The sequence below is a fragment of the Labeo rohita genome, unplaced genomic scaffold (assembly GCF_022985175.1).
Source record: "Labeo rohita strain BAU-BD-2019 unplaced genomic scaffold, IGBB_LRoh.1.0 scaffold_147, whole genome shotgun sequence".
Taxonomy (NCBI): Eukaryota; Metazoa; Chordata; class Actinopteri; order Cypriniformes; family Cyprinidae; genus Labeo; species Labeo rohita.
The window spans coordinates 45,633-69,595 of record NW_026127637.1 but is presented as its reverse complement, the minus strand read 5'-3'; the positions used below and the strand labels follow the sequence as shown (position 1 = coordinate 69,595).

At 35.0% G+C, this 23,963-nt stretch overlaps 1 protein-coding gene across 1 annotated transcript in view; it reads left to right on the top strand.

The window, feature by feature from the left end:
* LOC127158352 (uncharacterized) overlaps positions 1–22,991 on the top strand; it is a gene marked incomplete at its 5' end in the record, with an annotated part of 125,655 nt that extends 102,664 nt beyond the window's left edge. The window contains 5 exons of the mRNA XM_051101505.1: positions 16,945–17,262; positions 19,161–19,178; positions 19,290–19,307; positions 21,244–21,369; positions 22,780–22,991. Of these exons, the coding sequence (XP_050957462.1) occupies positions 16,945–17,262; positions 19,161–19,178; positions 19,290–19,307; positions 21,244–21,369; positions 22,780–22,886 (587 nt within the window). The remainder of the gene's footprint in view (positions 1–16,944; positions 17,263–19,160; positions 19,179–19,289; positions 19,308–21,243; positions 21,370–22,779) is intronic.
* Between the last annotated feature and the right edge of the window lie 972 nt (positions 22,992–23,963).

Sequence of the window (23,963 nt, the reverse complement as noted above, 5' to 3'; positions counted from 1 at the left end):
ATGATCATGAAAACGATGATCGTGGATTTTTTTTTTCTTCTGATTGGTTGTAGCAGCACTTTAGGCGGTACCCTGAGCTCTAATTGTTTAGCATATCGATGTGAGAAAAGAGAGATGCATGGCTTCGAAGTCACGTAGTGATGTCTGGGTTAGCTACATGCATCTACATACATCTGAACATACATCATACATCTTAATCCATTAGAATGCGTTGGGATATTAACATTAAACATGCTGAATGCTCTGCATATTACCATGGCCAAATGCAATGCCTGATATTGACTGAAGTTGAGACGGTAATATTGCTTTTAGATGTTTCTTTAAAAAAAAATCAAATAAAAAAATACTGATGGTAAAATAATGCAGCAGTGTTTTTTAAATTCATACGAATAATATAATTCAGATCGTATGGTTTTGAAAACGTGCAGGCGATTTGTGGAATCACTTAATGATGTAGATGAAAATATAGCACAAATCTGCAGTAAACATTTATAATGGTTAACTCTATAGAAATCTATAGTAAATTCTGTCCTTGCCCGTGTTTCAGCACACTGTTATGAAAGCGCATCACGGCGGGAGCTCACTCGCTCACTCGCTCACTCTCTCTCTAGTGTGTAACTTAAAGTTCACTGGCATTAGCATTCTTTTGTGCAGATACAAGATGTAATGTCAATAAGTTGATTAATCTGATTAATATCATAGGATGCGTCATAGAATGGGCTTCAGTTTATTGGCATAAAGTCACTCTTCACCTCAGGCAGCTATTCCTTTTTAGATGCTTCTTTATTAATAACATTGCTGCCTCATAATCATAATCTAACAGTGTCGTAATTATGTGTTCATGTTTTCATAGACAGGTTTTCATGTCATATTTTTATTTTTAACATTCATTTTCTTAACAGTATACAGAGTTTTTTTTTTTTTTTTTCTTTATATCCATCATGGCCATGCCCCCCGCTCATGTTTAAATTTGTTGTAATGTGCGAGAAACATTAATGTTAAAGGTTTAATGGTGGTATTTCTGCTGAATTTCATGGAACAATACAATTTGACCTAAAACATAAAAATCATATCCAGAATTTGAACAAAATAATAAAATACTAAATAAATTGTTAGACCTTGATTGGGCCTACCACATTTTTTTGACTAGTGTAGTGGCTTCTTATTAAACATTTGGCCACTTCCGTGTGGGAAAGTAAAATTAATGCTGGTCTAAAGCCTGTTTTGATTAAAACCTGTGTTTATTGTAACAAAAACATAAATACTTAAAAAAATAAGACAAAACTGTGTAGTGAGAGATAGTGGCTGTGCAGGTCAAAAAAACTGTCTCCCTCCCCCCACTGACACATCATATCCTGTTTAAGATGGCTACCTACAGGAAATGCCAAAAGGAGTGCAATTAATCTAATACCACAAGGGGAGTACAGAAAATACATACAAAAATGCAATCAAAAGTACACAGGCTATAGAAAGACACTATACAACAATATTAAGGCCTTTATGGCTCCTACACACAGAATTTTGCATCCTTTAATAGATAATGGTCTGCCCACCACAGTGGTTCAGTTTTAACAACTTATGATCATTTTAATAATTTTAGGGGCAGTCATGGCCTAATGGTTAGAGACTTGGGCTTGTAACCCAAAGGTCACCATAGTTGACAATGTGTCGTCACTTTCACTTTTTTCACTTTAAAGCAAAAGTAATTGGACTATGATCTGAGATCAGAATATTGTGATAGGTGACTTTGAAGGTGAAGGGAATTAACTTTAAATTGAGCAGAAAATAATCAGTGCAGGTATAAAAGCTATGAACCTGTGAATGGAAAGCGTAATCTCTCCCCGTTGGTCATCTAACCTCCACAAATTAACAAATTAACATACATGTTAAAAAAATCCCTAGACTTAGGAGCACACTGAGCTGATGATCTGTCTATATATATATATATATGGCAAATCGCAGCACCCAAAGGTTTCTTTCATCCCTCTGCAGTGGCTCTCTGTAGCAAGGGTGCACACCAACTTTTCTCGGGCAAGTGTGTTCACATAGAGATTTCCAAGTGCCAATGTGAATAAACCTAGATTTAAATTTAAAGAGACAAGATAGTCACATTGTTTTGGATACGTTTTATTCTCATCCAAATCGATGTGAACATCACAGAGCGCTGAAAACTAATTGTCATGCAGTGTAAGTTTCATCCATACTCGTGCTCCTGCGCAGAGTATCCCCATATGATAGAAGTAATAACTTTTGACTTGTCAGGAAACCTGCTATCACTTAACCCTTTAACTGTCCACCCTGTGGGACGCCTAAGTTTACTTTACCATATTACAAATAAATCCTAATCTAATCATGACAAACTATACATCGTTGGAAATGTCTAAGACTCCTAAATAGATATTTTACCATATTTTTGTGTTAGAAATTATGTAGGAAAAGTAATAGATTAATATATGTCAAGAGTGCCACTTAAAAAATCTACATCATAACATGAATTTTGACCTTTGTCACAAAAGACTTTATTCATTGCCTTTTTCTGTATCACGCTTTAGATATCATAAGAAATTATATATCAGCTCAAAACTTAAAATTTCAAAATTCATCCTTTGAAAGGCATTTTAAAATCATACACTGCATTACCATGGAAAATGTACATCAAAATTATATTAGAAAATATTTTAATTTATGAATTATACAAATTTAAGTCTGGATAGTGCATTTTTATGTCTGTGTTCAAAAATGGGAGTGACAGTTAAAGGGTTAATACAGTGGTTCTCAAACTTTTTTGGTCGCGCCCCCCTTCAAACCTATAAAAAATTTGGTGCCCCCCCAACTGCCAAATAATTTCACTACACGTTATGAAAAATTAACATTTTTTTTAATTGAACAACTTGCAGTGAAAAAAACACCTGCATCACTTGAAATATCAACAAAGAGAAAATAACATTAAAAGATAACATAAAGTTTAATAAAAAAAAAAATATATATATATATATATATATATATATATAAACAACATAACATCATTTCAGAAATCCTGCTGAAGGAAAAATCTTGATTCAGTATATTCCGCTATATTTAAGCAGCATATTCAGTACATTCAGTGGCTGCAGTGAGCCTGCTTTTCACTGCATATCTGTTCAAAGCGGGGCTGCAGCTTTGATATTGCCACTCTTAAGTCATGTTCAACATTGAGTCTAGATCTGTACTTGGTCTTCAGTGAAGCAACAGCAGAGAACCCTGCTTCACAGAGATAGGATGTTGCAAAGGGGAGCAGAATTTCAACAGCCTTCTGACCTATCAGTGGGAACTCCCTCTCCACACCAAGCCAGAATTCACAAAGTGTTTGTGATGGGAACTTTAGCCTCATGCTTGAATCAGATGTCATCTCAATGAGCTGCTCTTCTTCTGAGGAACTTAGATCATCAGGTGCTGGAGCAGTGAATGGATCTCTCACCCAGTCGAATTGCACACTGTTGTCAGGGAAGTATTTCTGAAAATGACCTCTCAGAGCAGAGATGTGTTCCAAAAAACATGGGATCACTGTGCTTTCTGTAAGCTTGTTAGTTTTGGAAAAATTTGTCAGATTTTCAAAAGACTCTGTATTTCCTTGCTCGAGTTTCCTGCCATACAGCTCCAGTTTTCGGATGAATGAACTGACTTGGTCTGCCAGATGTGGTAGGTATTTGTCTTTGCCCTGCAACTGGAGGTTTAGTTGATTAAACTTGGAGAAAATGTCACTGAGATATGCCAGCTTCATTAGAAATTGTTCATTACCAAATTTGCTGGCAAGCTCGTTCATGCCTTCTTCCTGCAGAAAAATTTGAATTTGTTCCCTGAGCTCAAACACTCTGGACAGCACTTTGCCGCGGGAGAGCCATCTCGCTTCACTGTGAAACAGCACAGCAGTGTGATCAGCGCCCATCTCCTCACAGAGCGCGGAAAAAAGTCGTGATTTTAGTGGTCTTGTTTTGATGTAGTTGACCGCGATTACAACTTCAGACAAAACATCATTTAACGTAGGGCTTAACGGCCGTGATGCAAGTGCTTCTCGATGTATAATGCAGTGCGTCCACTGCGCTTTCGGTGCGACTCTTTTGATGAGCGCCTGCAATCCTCCTCGTTTTCCTGCCATGGTCTGTGCACCATCCGTACAAATTCCCAAGCAGTCCTCCCAATTAATCCCAGCCTCTGTCAAGTACGAATCTATAATCTTAAAAAGTTCATCAGCTGTTGCTCTTTTTGGGATGTATTTGCAAAATAGTAAATCCTCATTCAGTGACTCGAAATCAACAAATCGCACATACGCTATTAATAAACTGTCCTTGTTGCTATCAGTGGCCTCGTCAACTTGAAGCGCAAAGCGCTTTCCTCTGATTTTCTCAATGAGCTGTTCCTCAATGTCATTTGCAATATCTTGAATTCGTCTTGATATGGTGTCATTTGACACTGGGATAGTCTTTAATTTCACGACACTCGCTTCATCAAGCATAACTGACACCATATCTATGGCAGCGGGCAGTATCAACTCTTCGGCAATCGTGTGAGATTTCTTGCATTGTGCAACGCGATAGGCAATTTTGTACGAAGCCAGTTGCGCTTTTGCTGTTGCTGTAGTGGCTTTTACAAAACGTGATTGTTGCCCACGATATTGATCAAGTTTTCTTTTGAAAAACTCAATTGGCTTTTGCACATAATTCGGATGCATGCTCTCAATGTGTCTCCTTAATTTTGTGGGTTTCATGCTGTCTGCTGCCAGCGTTTTAAGGCATAGGACACACATTGGTCTTTCCTCCTCACCAACGACATTAACAGTGAAGCCGAGAGCAAGATATGCTTCGTCATATTTTCTGCATTTTACCACGTTAGCTTTTGATTGACCTGCCTGGGACTGTGCGACTTCAGTGGCTTTTCTCTTCCCTTTTACAAACCGATCCATCTCCTACTCTACTTCGTTTTTCTACGCTGTTTACATTTTTTTTTCTTTTTCGGCTGATGGTCTGCGCCCCCCCTGCAGTGCCTGTGCGCCCCCCCCCTGGCGGGCGCGCCCCCTACTTTGAGAACCACTGGGTTAATATAACATAATCTCTCCCCGTTGGTCATCTAACCTCAACAAATTAATATACATGTTAAGAAAATCCCTACACAATTAACCCAAGGAAGTAATAATTTTGGACAACACTCTAATTACATATGTGATCAAGACATAACTCTTGAAGAAATTTATAAAGGTATAGAGAAACTTAAAAATAATAAAGCACCAGGTAATGATGGACTGACCTGTGAATTTTATAAAGAATTCAAAGAAGATATCTCGGAGTTTCTTTTATATGTCTTCAAAGAAATATTGCAAAATGAAGTAATGTTGCCAGCTATGTTACAAGGATTGATTACATTGATTCCTAAGCCAGGTAAAGACCTATTAAATATAGAAAATTGGAGGCCAATAACTCTAATTAATAATGACACTAAATTACTTTCACATATATTTGCAAGTCGATTAAAATTAGTTTTAAATGAAGTCATAGATGATTACCAATCTGACTTCTTATGTGGTAGACATATTGGCAATAATATTCAATTAATATTAGATTTAATTGACTACAATTTTCTTTTAAAGGAAGACAGTTACATTTTTTTATATAGATTATTATAAAGCATTCCATACTGTGAACCATAATTTTTTATTTCAAGTTCTTTTTTTTTTTTGGTTTCGGCAACAACTTTATCCGCACAGTTCGAACACTATAATATAATAATTGCAATAGTTCTGTTAAATTACCTTTTGCGACCACTACTAGATTTAATATAGGTAGAAGGGTTAAACAAGGGGATCCATTATCTCCTTTATTATTCTTATTGGTCATGCAAGTATTGTATCTGCATATTAAGATCAATCCATTTCAAGGTATTCAGCTGGCCAATAATGTGATTAAATGTTAGCAGATGATACTGCAATTTTTCTAAAAGACATAAAAGAATTAAAAATTGCTCTTGAGTGTCTTAATGAATTCTATATGGTATCAGGCTTATAAATATTTAAAAATGTGAATTATTTGCTTTAAAAGAAAGACCCAGTGACTTGTCTGAATTCTGTGACATTACAGTAAAAGACTACATTACTTATTTAGGGATTAAGATATGTAAAGACCAAAAAGAAAGAATAAATCTTAATTATACTGCACCAATTAATAAAATTATAAAGAAATTTAACATTTGGCTAATGAGAGACATGTCTTTAAATGGGAGAGTTTTATTATCAAAATCTGAACGTTTATCTTGGCTAGTTTACACCACAATGGCTATAGACACTCCAAAAACGTATTATTAATGATATAAATAAATGTATATATAATTTTATTTGGAAAAATAAACATCATTATTTGAATAAAAAAAAATAATTTGTAATCCACTTAATCAAGGTGGGCTAAATGTACTTGATTTTGAAATATCTAACACGATTTTTAAAATTAAGTGGATACAAAATTATGTTCGTTCAAAAGATAAATTATGGTATTATATCCCTAATATTATGTTTGAAAAAGTAGGTGGTATTGAATTTCTCCTTAACTGTAACTTTAATAAATACATTACACACCAAAATAAATCTCTTTTTTAAGTTAATTGGTTTAGAAAAAATGTTTGGTTGGTTTCACAGCTGTTGAATTCTAATGGTGTATATATGGTGTCTAATGGTGTATATATGGTATAATATTATGTATTATAAACCGTTCATATTTTGTTTTTGGGAGTCCCCAACAACAAGTTGACATGCATGCAAGGTCAAAAAGTACTTGTCTTATAATAGGCATTTATTTTTACCTTATTTGCTCAACGACTCCCAAACGGTTCGTTAAAATGAATCATCTGTACTGATCTGCGGTGTATGGTCCAACGACCCAGTCTTTCGTGATTGATTGCGTGCAGCGAATTTTAAACAGGAACGCCCATCACCGTTACTCTAGCCCACAACTCTGTGGTAAACAACACCACCCAAACAGCCACAGTATATGCGTCAGCCCAACGCAGAAACGTATTGATAAAGCACTGCAGCTTGTACACCAACATACTGTTCTATTCTTTATCAGAACTTCAAGTAATAACAACAACAATCATTCACTATTCAACGAGCGAACACAACACACACGCGCACACACACGCGCGCACACCCACACGCGCACACCCCCACACACACACGCACACACGCACGTTTTTGTGAATTGTGGGGACTTTCCATAGAGTTCTATAGTTTTTATACTGACCAAACGACACCGTTTATCCCTTCACCCAACCCTAAACCTATACCCCTTACAGAAAACATGTTTGCATCGTTACATTTTCAGATAAACATCGTTTACTATTTTTAATCATTTTTTTACACTGTGGGGACCGCAGGCCCCCAGGTTTTACTATCCTTGTGGGAAAATTTGGTCCCCACAATGTAACAAAAACAAGTGCACACACACACACAACTAAATAGGTATTTTGCATAATACAGAGTAACCTTACATGAGAGCAACAAGTTTTAAAGGATTACTCCACTTTCAGAATAAAAATGTCCTGATAATTTACTCATCCCCACGTCATACACGACATAACACACAACTGTGCATTTTGAACGATCGCTAGAAAATACAACCATCATAAAATGAGCATCCTCAGGATGATTTCCAAATTCGGACATTTTCAGAGTCAGGCAAAGAAATATTCTGATAATTACTGTGCACAGAATTAAAAGATAAAAGAATACAATAAATGAATAAAAGTAAAAAAAAAAAAAAAATACAATAAAACATATAATGAATAATAATAATACAAAAGATCCACTTTTTATATAAACAACTTGTACTTATTAAACAGCTGTATAGTCTTTTTTGCTTTTAAATTTTAAATTGTCTCCAAATATATTTTAATATCATTTGTTAATTTATTATTACATTTGGCTTTATGAATATAGTAACATGCAACTATAATAATCAACTCAAGGATAAATATAAAACTCTTATCACCTCCAACTGAAAAACGTTTTAGCATAATATCAACTTCTACAAAATCCACAGAAATCATAGCTTTGTTGTATATAATTATTCAGTTCGGACAGTTAGGACATTCCCAAAATAAGTGATTAATAGTTTCAGGGGAAACTTTACAAAAAACACAGGTGTCTTCAATGTTCACCTTAAAACGTTGTACCACAAGTGATTTAACTGGGTAAACTCGTAGGATCAACTGAAAAGTTATGAATATGAACACATTCTGTAGTAATTCCTTACTAATTGTTTTACCCAAATATTTCCCTTTTTAAACCAACTTTCAAAAAAAAGTTTTGTTTCTAAACCTTATACATTTATTATTCCAAATGGTACATTTATGGGAGAGAAAGGGAGAGAGTGGGAGAGAGTCCATGCAAGTAAAGCTTGTTTATGGAAATTTGCAATTTTAATGGGTATTTTATTAATATCAAAATCACATTTGAATAAGAATTCTATACTAGCTACTTTTTCAATATAAAATGAGGTACTGTATACCATACACTCTCCTTATTTTTTAAAGAATTTTTAGCCATTTTATTTTAACTATCATGTTAGAGGTCTTAAAATCCAAAACATTCAATCCTCCTTCAATTTTAGACCAACAAATATGTTCTTTTTTAATATAATGCGTAACAGTTTGGCATCTATCATTTTTATTAATGAGGGAGGTATATCTAACACTTAAACCAACCTAGCTAAACCCTCAGTTTTAGCTAATAACACACTCTCATCAGCCAAGAATTCAGTTTCTTTCAAATGATTGAATAATAGGAGTTTATAAAGTTTAACTCAGTTCTAACATTTTTGCTTTTAGATATCGTAATACCCAAATATTTTACAACTTCTTTTACAGGAATATTACATATTTCAGTAAGACTACAGGAGCCTAGGGCCATAAGTTCACATTTTTTAATATTCAGGGAGAGGCCAGATACAAACTGCAGACACTTTTAATTGCTTTTTCAATTTCTGTATAATCGTTTTAAAAAAGGGTAGTATCATCGGCTAATTGTGTACACTTCATTTCTGTATCTTTTATTTTAATACCACGGAAAAAAACTTTCTTAATACGAATGGCCATAACTTGTGTAACCAACAAAAAAAAGCAGTGGACTAATAGGGCAGCCCTGTCGAATGCCCCTTTTGATTTCAAATCTATATTAAGTTCCATAGGTCAATTTAACATATTGACCCAAAAACGATTTTTAAAGATTTTTTAAAAAATCAGCCGTTGATCGTTTGGGTCGAGACTCCCTGACTTTTCCTACACTTGGGCTGGGAACACACAGAAAAAAAATCGAGTGGATTCGAATAGTTTAAGGGGGTGTAAACGAAAAAGTACCCAAAGTGTCCCTCGCGGGTCATTTTGACCCGGGCGCCGAAAAGAACAGAAGTTCAGAAAAATCTGCAGATTTTTTTAATTGAATTTCATCACACTTGACCATGGACCACACACAAAAAAGTCGATTTGAGGATTTTATGTGGGTTTTATAAAAGAATTTAAAAAATGCCCCCCCCCTGCAGGTCATTTTGACCTGTCCATAGGAATGAATGGGATTTTAAACAAAAAAACAGCTTTTTTTTTTTTTTTACTATAGTAAATCTGACACAATCCAGAAAAGATGCACACCAAAACGAAGGTCTGAGACCACAGAATGCCCCCCATGCAGAAAAAATTCTCCTACACAGACACACACAAACACACACATGGCACACACACTCCCATAGAAGTACATTATAACATTTATGATGTTTCTGCTGGAAAATGACTGTCATATTGGCTTTTTTTTTTTGGACTTAACACAGTTAAATTTGAGTGATGGGGTGAAGACCAGTGCATTTATATCATATTTAGATTTTTAAAATCATCTTTTATATTTATTACATATTTATGAAACTGTATGCATATGCATGTGTTTGGATTAAAATCAGGCTCAATTTTCATTTTTTTTATTTTTTATTTTTTTGCAAAAAACTGTTTTTTTAAAGGTTTCATTTATATCTGAAAGCCTTGAGATGTGTCTGAAAGCTAAATGAAGCCTTTAAATCATGTAGGTTTGAAGGTTTCATTTGTTTGAAACCTTCAAACCTACATGAAGAAACCTTTAAGAAACCCCATAGGATTCTTTAGGCCCCTCTAGTGGCGGTAAGCAAAAAATGCAATGTAATGTCATTTTCATCCACTGAGAGACTCAGTGACCCAGTTCCTGGATTTTCTTGTACACAGTATTAATGGACCAAGATTAGGCCTTTCTTTGCTTTTTTGAGGCAAAAATGTACAGAAATTTCCCCCTTTTTCCCTAAAAATTCTGAATATAAGACAAATAAAATAAAATATATATATATATATAAAAAACCCTACATAAATAATTAGAAAAAAAAAAAAAAAATGGACCAAAACCAGCTTTCTGGACTAAAAAAAAAAAAAAAAGTTACGATTTAGTCCCTCGGGTCAATTTGACCCGTAAAGACACTAAAGAGGAACAGATGAGGGTTAATTTGACTACTTGATTACTTTGTGTTCCCAAAACCAAAAAATTCAAGGTTTTTGAAAATAAGGTCATACTCAATTGTATCAAAAGCCTTGTAAAAATCGACAAACAAAATAAAACTATTTTCATTAACAATTTCACTATAGTCTATAAGGCCTAATACAAGTCTAATATTATTACAAATATGTCTTTCTTTTATAAGATCTGGAAGCCATAATTTTACTATCATTGTTGATTAAGGTGACAGGTCGCCAATTATCTCGTGATAACAGATCTTTATCAGGCTTTGGAATTAAAGATTTTAGACGTTGTGTCAAGGATGGTGGCAAAACACCCTGATCAATAGATTCTTTAAAGACCATTAAAAGAAATTCAGTCTATTATTAAACTTCCAGTAAGTCTTAGAACCTTTATGAAAAGTTTCATTATTCCAGTTAACAAGAAGATAAATCATTTTGTGATTAGACAATATTGATGGTTCAATTGAAACTCTGTGTGTATTTTGTTCTAATGAATTAGAAATTAGCCAAAAATCAATTCTTGACTGTTTAGATTTATCCCTATTACTCCATGTGTACTCTTTTAACAATGGATGTTTATGTCTCCATACATCAATTACCCCTAAATTACTACAAAAATTAAACAACTCTGAATCCATTGTAGACGGTCTAATTGGAATAGGAATTCTATCCATCTTAACATCTGGGACAATATTAAAGTCCCCACCTAGAATAATCTCTATATCATGAAATCTTTCCCTTACCTTATTAATTTCATTTTCAATATCAGAGAACAAATCAACATTATATTGTTTAATATTTGAAGCATATACAGTACCTAACAAAAACATTTTCCCATCAACGATGACTGTTAAAATGATCCATCTACCCCCATTATGAACTTTACTACAAACAACTTTACCTTTAAATGAACCCTTTAAAATTGCAACTCCTGCTGAGTGATTGCTCCCAAAAGAATGCCAAATTTCACTGCCCCATTGAGCCTTCCAAAAACTCACATCTGAAGAACAAGCATGAGTCTCTTGTAAGAAATAAAAATCCACATTAAATTATTTATAATACAAAAAAACAGCCTTTCGTTTCGTTACATCTCGAATACCACTGACATTAAAAGAACAAAAAGATAATGACATGAACCTTTAACAACCACCAAAAAGAAAAAATGAAAAAAGAAAAAAAGGCAGAAAGCTCATTAAGAGCTAAGGTATATGTAACTCAAAGGGTGCATAATTCCTATTCATTTACAGTATAACCTGGGAGATTTTTCATCACAGCCATTACGACCTTTCTCTGTGGCATCTCTCACCATAGGCCACAGGAGTTTACGTCTCTCTACATCCAATGCTGTCAAAATCGTAAGCGCTGCACTTGAAGGAATTCACAGTTCTTCGCCTTTTTCCAGAGTAGACCCGAGTAGACCTGCTTGTGAATTGAATTATTGTTGCTCTTGAGCTCCTCCCCTGCTCTTTTCAACCTAGTCTATGGACTTTTTCAAGGTTCCAATGCTGAGCATATTTTCTCGAATCAGATTCTCCAGGTTCCCCGAACTCTCATTAATTTTCTTGGATGACAGAGTTATAATGTTCTCTTGCATCTCAAGAAGCGACGGTTCATCTTTCGTCTTTTTGGATCAAGGTTTCTCTGGCGTGTCATCCATATCTGACATACGTGGTCTTTCTCAAAGGTGTATGAGTGATCTGCCAAACTAATGTCACCAATCCCTTCATCATGACTTTTTGGTGTCTCTGTAGATTTCAGTGTATTAAAAGCAGCCTTTTCTTTTCGTTTAACAGTGCCGCCAGAGCTGTGATTCATACTTGGTTTCATTTTGTGAGAGAAAATTCACATACAGTCAAAGGGGAATGATTCTAAAACCTACCGTCTGGTTGACAATCCAACGTAAAATACAATAAGTCCATAGAGTATGACACTGGACTTCTCCCTTCAAAAATATTCGGAAAAAACACCCCTAAGGCGTCCGCACTTAAAACAGACTATCCACCTTGGCTGCCATCTTAGTTTTAATCCAACGTACCGATCTGAGAAACCCATGGCTCATAAACGTGTGTGATTTCACCACACTGTGTCAGTGCTGCAGTGTGTGTGAGACCTGATGAATAAGATCAGAATCAACATATTTATTCATTTGTATTAAATGTTAGTCTTTTCTTTCACAGACATCTCACTGTATGTAATTAACATCTTTATGCCACAATTCTTAATTAATACTCAAATCACGCTGTCAGCGTGTTATACTGTCTAAGATTAATTAGCTAATATGTTCAACATTGTTATTTCTTTAAGGCAATGCCCGCGTATTCATTCATCTATTTTAATACCGCTCTTACAAAAATTAACCGTGGTATGTGTAGTAAAACTATGGCAATACAAATGGAAATCAGTTTGTGTAAAAAATTAAATAAAATATAACATGGTTACTACATTTACTATAGTAAATCCATGGTTAATTTTGTAAGGGTGTTTATTTAAAATGTATTTTAATGTAAACAGGTATGAAATATGATGAGAAAAACATTGTTAACGAGAAGTCGAAATTGACTGCAGCAGGTTAAATTTATTTATTATTCAGAATGCACATTTGAAAGAGAAATATATTAATAGAAACATGCAGCAGATGATGAGTTGTAGGCCTAAACATCCTCAGTTTCGAAATAATCTGTTTTTTTCACTGTGAAATCATCCTACCTGTTTATTTTACACTGGTAGCACAATCTGATGAGGTATTTTACATTGTAAAATTGTCTTACCTATCATCCTCATTGCTTATTATGCATCTTCGGCAAAATTACACTGAATAATTTTACGTCACAGACGCGAAGCAGAAACTCGCAGTAGGAATTTTTGATAAGGTAGGATGGACCGATAGATATAGCTGTAATTCTTTGCTGTGGTAGGAAAATCTGACAAGGTTGGACAAATCGACAGAACACTGGTCCAAATAAACTGGGCACTGATCCATCTTTTAAGAGCAAGCCTTTGGTGAATCCCGCATTGTACTTAGGATACAGTGTCTTCTCGAAATGACGTAAACCACCCTGGTGAAAAAACCAGTATATGCTGGTAGGTATGTTTTGATGCTGGTTTATGCTGGTCCTTTGCTGGTTCATGCTGGTCCTTGACCAGCAACATGACCAGCAAAAACCAGCAAAGGACCAGCTTAAACCAGCATCAAAACCTACCTAATCAGCATCCCAGCATCAAAACATACCTACCAGCATATGCTGGTTTTTTCACCAGGGCACATGGAAATTTTACTGTGTTTGTGGGCGGGCAAGTTGTTCGTGACGTAGAATGTGGGCTGATATTATGCAGATGTGTTACTTCGTGACGTATGGCCGTAACAGAAAAAGATTCGAATTCCTGACGACTCGTTTGGGCGATCGTGAACCGACTCTTTTTTTTTTTTTTTTTTTTTTTGATAGACAATTTACATTTAGTCATTTAGTAGGTGCTTTTATCTAAAGCAACTTACAAATGAGGACGCAATCAAAATCAACAAAAGAGCAATGATATGCAAGTGCTATGACAAGTCTCAGTTAGCCTTTTTTTATTATATAATAAAAAGAAAATGGATGGAATGGAAAAAGAATAGAGAAAGCTAGTGTTAGAGGCCTTTTTTGCTTTTCAAAGATTATCTAATAAATACAAAGAAAACAAATACATAGAATAGAAAAATAATGGAGAAAGCTGGTGTTGGTTTTTATTTTATTTTATTTTATTTGAGAAAACAAGCAGTTGGAAAACAAATAGAGTGCAAGTCTTAAAAGGTCAATTTTTTAAAGATTAGAATTAGGAAAGAGAGTGCTAGAGTTAGAGGGTCAAATAAAGAAATTAAATAAATGTGATTAATTAGATTGCTTTTAATTAGTTATTACTTTGATAAATATAAGCATTATTTTTTTCATATTTTGATAAACATAAGCATTAGTTTCTTTCATTGATAAAAATGTTTTAGTGACTCAACATTTGCATGGTATTTTGTGTGAATTTATGTGTAAAATCCACTCTATCTGCATTTAACTAGATGAGTTAGTTGCAGAAAATATTGAAAATTTTGAAGAAAATCATTAAACAAGACTCAATGAACTGTGTGAAATCTGTTTAGTGACTGTTGGAAAAGTGATAACTGACAGAAACTGTTTCTGTTTGTTTTGCAGTATCTGCTGATGCAGTGATGTCAGTGTCAGTGACGGAGGGAGATTCAGTCACTTTACACACTGGTCTTACTGAAATACAGAGAGATGATGAGATACGGTGGACATTTGAAGACAAATTAATTGCTGATTTAAACACCCCTGTTAATGAGAAATGGGGCAACATTCGTCTGAATCCTCAGACCGGAGACCTCAACATCAGTAACATCAGAGGGATTCAGTCTGGAGATTATGAAGTGGAGATCACAACCAGAAGTATGATCTTACACAGGAAATACAATATTACTGTTATTGGTGAGTAGATATTTTTCATTGTAGGGTAAGATGGGGAAAGATGCCCCCTTCAAAACAATGTGCATATACTTTTAAATTGTAACATATTTAGATACATGTTTACTGTTTAGATATAAATTATTGTTAATATTTATAAAAATGCTAAATCATCTATGCTGTTTAAAACTGAGTTTTGACAATTTAGTCTTAATGAACTGGCCTGTAGGTTTTTACCCCTTAACTGTCTCCTCTTTTTGAACATAGACTTGAGAAAGCACAATCTGAACTTAAATGGTTGTAAATCATGAATGCTTTGGAATACAGACCTAAGGCTTCGATCATTTTAAAGAAGACTCAGCAGATTATTGCTGAAGCATTTAGAAAAAAATAATGCGTAAAAAAGTTATAGAAGTTTAGGTTTACTGTTATTAGATTGAGTCGCATTGCCATTAACATCAAGTCTTGTCTGGTACCCAAAACTCTATTAGCAGTCTTCTATCACCCAAGATAGAAATAAACAGAGTTGACAGAGTAAAACCAGAGAAGAGCAGAAGCCAGAGACGAAGTGATGATGATTTAAAAAAAAAAAAAAAAAAAAAACATTTCTTCATATCTCTTATTCATCCAGACAAAACAGTTCATGAAATCCTACAATCATAAGATTAAACAATAATGTAAATTAATAAGCTGGTGTTATCTGATGTTATCCATTTTATCAGTAAAGAAATTCATAAAGTCATTACAGACATTTACATTACTGTAAGGGAATATTTAGATCGGGTGGCATCTGGTTGTTTGTTAATCTAGCCACTGTGCTGAATAAGAACCTTGGATTGTTTTGGTTATTTTCTATGAGTTTGTGGATATGCTCAGCCCTGGCAGCTTTTACAGCCTGTCTGTATCTAGATGTACTGTCTTTCCACACAATTTTAAAAACTTCCAATTTAGATTTTCTCCATTTGCACTCAGGATTGCAAGTTTCTTTCTTGAGAGAATGGGTATTACTGTTGTACCATTGCGCAGTATGTTTTTCTCTAACCTTTTTCAATTTGATGGGGACAACAGCTTCTAATGTATTAGAGAAGATAGTGCCCATGTTGCTAGTCATTTTGTCTAGTTTGTGTGTGTTTATGGGTACACAGAGCAGCTGAGATAAATCAGGCAGGTTATTTGTAAATCTATCTTTGGTGGCTGGAACAATAGTTCTGCTTAGATGATAACACGGGGCCATATAAAATCAGTAATACGCAGCATGCACAATGAGAATATCACTATATATTGTTGCAACACCACCACCACGACTAATCTGACGGGGCTCATGCTTATAACAGTAGCTTGGTGGAGTAGACTCATTCAGACCAATATAATAATTTGGTTTTACCTCAAGCAGAGTACATCAAAACCATTATCTGTGATCATTTCATTTGTTTAAATTGTTCTTGTTCATTTAGTTTGCAATTTTCTGGTTTTGTTTGGTTTTTTTAATGTACTAAGCAGTACAGTGTTATAATTGTAGTATTAATTTTCATGAATGATTTACAGTTGTAGTTATTTACATTTAATTAAAAGACCATAGTTGCTTTTAGAAAATGCACCCCTTGTTAGTAATAAGTGAAGTTGGTAATGATGTTTATTTCTCTGTCTGCTCATTATTCACTGTTGTGTTCTGTTTTATAATGAACTCAAATGTTCACCTGAATTTGATCAGCTGATCTGATTAACTAATTTATCTTCTTCTCTTTCTCATTCATTTGATGGAAATGTCCTGTTAGACTTGAAACATGCTTTTATGACCAGTAAAGAGTTGTTGCAGAGTGTATACATTAAACAACTGAGAGTTAAATGAGCTTTAATAGACTAAAAGAATTTAAGTGAGAAGTGTGAAAAATATTTTTGTATGTATTTAATTCATGTGAGTAGCTGTTCCTCACTGTTCTTCATGTGTTTGTAGTTGTAACAGATGCAGTGAAGACAGTGTCAGTGATGGAGGGAGATTCTGTTACTTTACACACTGTTACTGAAATACAGAACGATGATCTGATACAGTGGATGTTTGGAAACACTGTCATAGCTGAAATTGACAAAGCTGCCCAACAATTCCACACATATGATGGTCCTGATGGAAGATTCAGAGACAGACTGAAGCTGAATGATCAGACTGGATCTCTGACCATCACAAACACCAGAACCACAGAGTCTGGAGATTATGAACTGAAGATCAGCAGCAGCAGACGCTCCATAAACAGGAGATTCACTGTTACTGTCACTGGTGAGTAGATCAAATCTGTCAATATAAAAGTGATCTTATTTAGATCAGAGCTCTAACAACAATTTTAAAGTTAAACGAACACAAGTGTTCACAACTCTACACTTAACTTGAATAGTTAAACATAACTTTTGTATTTTAAACTGCTGTAATTTGTTCGTTAATAAAGAAAATACTAAGACAGTCCAGCTGCATAATACATACTGCAGTGCATGCTGGGAGTCACGGATGAGTTTTATATACTATGCTGGTACCCAGCATGCATTGTGGCATCTTTAAATCAGTGGTTTTCTATCATGAGGACCCACTTCTCTGCACATTTTGTGTGTCTCCCTTTTTTGCCATGCTCAGCTGAGTTCATGTGTGTTAAGCTGATTAAGCTGAATCAGGTGTTAAATAAGGGAGACACACAAAAGGCTCGTTTGAGATGAGCAAAATCTGCGCAGAACCGATCGCCGGTGATCACTGCAAGATGCATGCTGGCTACAAAAGTGTTCAAGGGCAATCTGCCTCCCTCTTATGTCACGCTGACATATGCCAAAAACTCTTGTGACAGCAGTCGGCCGTGTATACGAGTGCAGTTGTCCTCCCCCAGCTGTGCTGACCAAAAGCATGATGGGAAACGACTTGCTAACAACACAGCTTAATGCTCATTGATTCAAAACAACAGTGATGTTGTTCTCTTCTAAAATGTTTGATTTTTTTATTTTTTTTTATCTGATATCATGTGATAAAAGTTTAAAATTACGCATGAATCTTCCCAAACACTATGGCAGTGTGATCTCTGTGTGAGATGTGTGATTGTCATATTTCTAAAAAAAAAATCTAAAATACTTGTTTGTATTAAAGTAAATATGGTTGATAAACATGTCTTTCTAATGGAGTTAAATAGCAAGCACTTTAAGTGTCTTGTTCATCATATTTATTTTCATATAAAAGCAACAGAACTGAAATTAAATCATATTTATCAGCAATGCAGCTCATGACTGTGAACTACACAACACCCCCCTTTGATCTCATATGTATCTGTCATAATTCGAGAGGTCAGAACTGTCCGTCCTGACTGGGCTTATTTCAGTCCTCTCTTCAATACAGCCATCGACTCTCGTCTAAATTTCAGGCGAGGCTAGACGTGTCTCAAATGAGCCTATTGTGTGCAGAGAAGTGGTTTTATTGGTTTAATGACTAATGAGTCTGATGACCTTGATTAGCTAGTTCACGTGTGTTATTTAGGATTGGAGCTAAACTCTCAAGCTGTAGTGTCACAGAGTTACTGTAACCAGTTATGTGAAATTAATAACACATCACCTTTCCTATGAAAGATTAGACTCTGGATGAGAGCAGGACATCACATGATGATGATCACAACATGGTCAATAAGTAGTCAAGATCACCTGGTCTCATTTTCTCTGGGCTGTCCTTGCTACAGCAAATGTGCCTCATAAACAGCAGAAATATAGTGCACTATGTGATTTTGGACACCTCTGATTAGTGAAAGACAGGGATAATGTTCAGGAAATCTGACTGAATACAGTCATTATTTTTGCGAATCTTTTTGATGATGTTAGTGGCACTTAAATAACTTAATGCATCTTTGGAAAGGCTGAATAAGTTTTCTAAATACAAACTTCTATGTATGAATACCTGCATGAGGCTGATTGTTAAATACAAACTGTGATCTCTGTAGTTCTTTGTTGGCTACAATTTTTCATTCACAACAGTTTGTGGTGCTGTTAGAATGTTTTGAATGACTGTCCAATCAGAGCTGCACAAAGAACGCTGGGGGCGGAGTTATAAGTTTGTAAGACTGAAGACAGACAGATAGACGGATGGATGGATATTATTGTTTGTTATGGATTAGACACATTGACACTAATGACTGTCTCTCTTTATTATTACAGGTTCAGATCATAAATCAGGTAATGTAGTGCTACAGGGCTTGGGCCTGTCATCACTGCTTGCAGCTATATTAGTGTTTGTTATAGATCAGACACATTGACACTAATCACTGTCTCTCTTTATCATTACAGGTTCAGATCATAAATCAGGTAATGTAGAGCTACAGGGTGTAGCAAGTTAGCTCAAAAGGGAAATATTTATGATTCATTTTAACTGGTTATAATTAATTATGAATATTTTGATCAGATCTCAAAATTAACTGTAGCAGAATTAATATTACAATTATTTGATCTGTTTGTCCATCAAATAGTCAGGTATAATCATTCATCAGTTCTAGGAAAGGTTACTTTCTGGCCAAGAAAGAATAACTTTTCTACTTTAGTCAGTATTAGCAATAACTTAACTTGTAGTAAAATCAAAATGTAGCATGTAGCAAGATCAAACATTCAGGGACTTCAAATTGTGAGCAGCACACCGACAAAATCAATTGTGAATATATGGAATTTATTAAATGGAACTGCAGCTAACGTACAACCAAACCAAACTAAACTAAACTTGTGTACATGTACATAGAGTAAGAAAGTGAGAAAAGAGAGCGACAAAGAAGGGCAGTATTTAGAATCAATTAACCAGTGACCTCATAAGACTCATCAGAGCAAAAAAGGGGCTCAACTTAAAACACGCACCTAAATAGTTGTCCTGGTGCGGTAGACAGTGGAAGTTCTCGATTAATTCTTTTAGGCGTTCTGGAGGTTTTCTCTAGTTCTTCTGAAGATAGGAAAACCCAGAGTAAGTCGACAAAATTACTTGAAGATAAACTACCAGAAAATTGACTCAAAGGTGATGAGTCTTGGAGACCGTCTCGAAGAGTTTGAGCATGGATCGGTTGGAGTTAGGGTATTTTGATCCCTACCACACCCACCTTTGGGTGAATTGGCCAATACAAAGCTTGGATTTTTGAGCGGGAGAACTTCTCTTTGTCTCCATTTATGGCCCATTTGCATGTTTATTGCTGGTCTGGGGGATTGATGCAGTTTTACCCACAATATAGTAAAAACAGTATGATTTCTAATCACATGGTGTACACCACTGTTTAGGAAATAAAGAGAAGATCATTTTAATACCAAAAATGAAACATCTAGAAGGTATTAAACCAGACATACATTGAAAATACGCATTTAGATATTAACTAGTACAAATAACGAGGGGTAACTGGGCTAATGTAGTATAGAAACATACAAGCAACACATGCATATACCAAGTATTTATAACTGGTTAAATATAATCTAAATAAAGAAAATGTTTCTATGTGTGTGCGTTATGTGTATTGGGAATAGTCTGCCGGTCACCAAGCAGTTTGGTGCTTGGTGCTGGTGATTGCCTCCCTCCTGGAAGGCCTTTGAAGTCCAATGGGGAGACAAGAGTTGATCTGTTTAGCATCTTCGTGAGAGCAAGGAGGGAACCATAGAACATTAAACACCCATATAAATGTAGAACGTGAGGCCATGTCTGTAATTTATATGCAAATGCCAAAAGGCTAAACGCCTCTCTACAACATAAAGCCTAAACGATCATCAATGATAGTAAGCAAACGCCACAAGGGCTTGGGCCTGTCATCGTTGCTTGCAACTCTATTATCGTTTGTTATAGATCAGACACACATTCACTGTAATGACCAGTTTTGGGTAAAGTTACTTCTAAAAGTAATTCATTACAATATTGCATTACTCCCTAAAAATGTTACAAATTTTGTTATTTAGTTACTTTTTAATAGAAAAAAATAAGTTAATAACAATAGCACTCACATTTGAGAAAAATGCAGTTTAACTAAAGTCAAGAGAGGTCTCAGTCAATAAACGGAAAACAAAGTAACTTGTGTTACTTATTTGAAAAAGCAACTCTGTTTTGTTGTAAAAGTAATGCATTTCTAGTTACTTGACAAAGTAATCTAGTTATGTAAGTCAAGTTACTTGTAATTACTGTATCTCTTTATCATTACAGTATAATATCTTCACTCAGGTTACATGGTGCTGATGTTTATAGTGTTTGTTGACATTAATGACTGTCTCTCTATGGCTGTTTCAGATTCAGGTCTGTCTCCAGGTGCTGCACCGTGGATTGTTGTTGTTGTTGTTCTTCTGGTGGCTGCAGCTGTAGCTGCGGTTGTGATTTACTATCGCCACAAGATCTCTAAACTAGGAAGCCATGGGCGTAAGTATCACACACAATCTATATAATAAAATAAATAAATAAATAAATACAAATCTGATTACCATTAAGACAATAACAGATGAAGGGCAAATTCTGATCTACTGTGAGCTGTGTCTCTGTGAGTCTAAAGAAAACTCATACTTAACACAGTTTTTACAGATATTAGGATAGAGTTTGATCTCAGCAGCTTTTGAAACATTTTTGTGTTTGCAGGAGTATTATGGATCTTCATCAAAAAGATATCATGGTGATATTAAATATATTTAGTATTAAACAACTTTACAAAAGAAACACCATTAATACAGAAATATTAAAATGAGCACCGATTTAGTGCTTTTTACCATACCTTACTTTACCTTACCAAGCCTGAACAGCAAACCGTGTGTCATTCTGAACATACTCTGAAATAAAGAAGTCATGTATTACTCAGAAATAACATAAAAATAATGTTAAACTAATAATAAATATTATTAAAAAACAAGCAACTACATCAACAAGCAGGAATATACATTCTAAATAAATAGTAAATATATATATTTATTGCTTTTGGACAGAGTCATTTCTGGCACACAAAAACTAAATAAAAGTGTGATTGGCTGATTTATAATGACATTTGATGGCTCTTCATGTCTAAGTGGGTTTTTGTCTGACTGTGACAATGAAAGATTTACAATAAATTAAAATCTGTTTGCTTTTAGCAAGATATTGGATCTAACCAGGAAGAACAAACACTGTGTGTGAGATATGGATTCATTCTGTTGTTTGTTTATCATAACAACATTAACATTAATTAATACAAACATAAAATATTTTTGACTGACTTTCTGGTTTTTCTGATTAAGAGAAGCCATAAAAATACTGTTCTCTGAGACTCATTCTGATATTAACCAATTTGAGAACAGATGTGTATGGTGTATGGTGCCTTGGAAAATAATAAGATGCAATTAAAGACATTTACTGATTTCAACAACAGATATTTCATCAATTATTATATTATATTACAGTGTTTAGTCTTTTATATATATATATATATATATATATATATAGTAATTCATATATTTTTCTACACTGTTTGAAACACTATTAATAATTGACCCATTATTTTCAGTGTCACTATAGTTCTCTGTACAACACAGTTATTGTTAATGTATCGGTCAAATACGAGGGTAAACTATGCAATTAACCAAAAGCTTCATTCTTCATTCAGAAGTGCTTACTGTGTGTTCATAACCCTCAGTATTTAATGTTTGTTACTATGACTTCATGAATTAATTCATTGAACGCTACTATTTCAATGCTGCATCAGTGTTATATGAGTTCGGACTGTTTTTTTTTATTATTATTATTTATTTATTTTCTTGTTCTTCTTTGGACTTACATTTTTTTTTCTTTTCTTTTTCCTCAATTTAGAAGAGAATGGACAAAACCATCAGAACCAGGACACAAAAAATGATCCTCCTAATGAGAGAGTGAATTCCCCAATGATTCCTGAAGCAGAGAACAGCAGTAGCTTATAGTCACTATAACAGTATACACATGAAGAGTGGATGAAGTTTTTTTTTTTTTTTTTGAATAAAGGTGTGTTGATAATGGGTAGGGTGCAATTTAGTTGCTCACTATACAGTGGCTTGCAAAAGTATTCGGCCCCCTTGAACTTTTCCACATTTTGTCACATTACAGCCACAAACATGAATCAATTTTATTGGAATTCCACGTGAAAGACCAATACAAAGTGGTGTACACGTGAGAAGTGGAACGAAAATCATACATGATTCCAAACATTTTTTACAAATAAAGAACTGAAAAGTGGGGTGTGCGTAATTATTCAGCCCCCTTTGGTCTGAGTGCAGTCAGTTGCCCATAGACATTGCCTGATGAGTGCTAATGACTAAATAGAGTGCACCTGTGTGTAATCTAATGTCAGTACAAATACAGCTGCCCTGTGACGGCCTCAGAGGTTGTCTAAGAGAATATTGGGAGCAACAACACCATGAAGTCCAAAGAACACACCAGACAGGTCAGGGAAAAAGTTATAGAGAAATTTAAAGCAGGCTTAGGCTACAAAAAGATTTCCCAAGCCTTGAACATCCCACGGAGCACTGTTCAAGCGATCATTCAGAAATGGAAGGAGTATGGCACAACTGTAAACCTACCAAGACAAGGCCGTCCACCTAAACTCACAGGCCGAACAAGGAGAGCGCTGATCAGAAATGCAGCCAAGAGGCCCATGGTGACTCTGGACGAGCTGCAGAGATCTACAGCTCAGGTGGGGGAATCTGTCCATAGGACAACTATTAGTCATGCACTGCACAAAGTTGGCCTTTATGGAAGAGTGGCAAGAAGAAAGCCATTGTTAAAAGAAAACCATAAGAAGTCCCATTTGCAGTTTGCCACAAGCCATGTGGGGGACACAGCAAACATGTGGAAGAAGGTGCTCTGGTCAGATGAGACCAAAATGGAACTTTTTGGCCAAAATGCAAAACGCTATGTGTGGCGGAAAACTAACACTGCACATCACTCTGAACACACCATCCCCACTGTCAAATATGGTGGTGGCAGCATCATGCTCTGGGGGTGCTTCTCTTCAGCAGGGA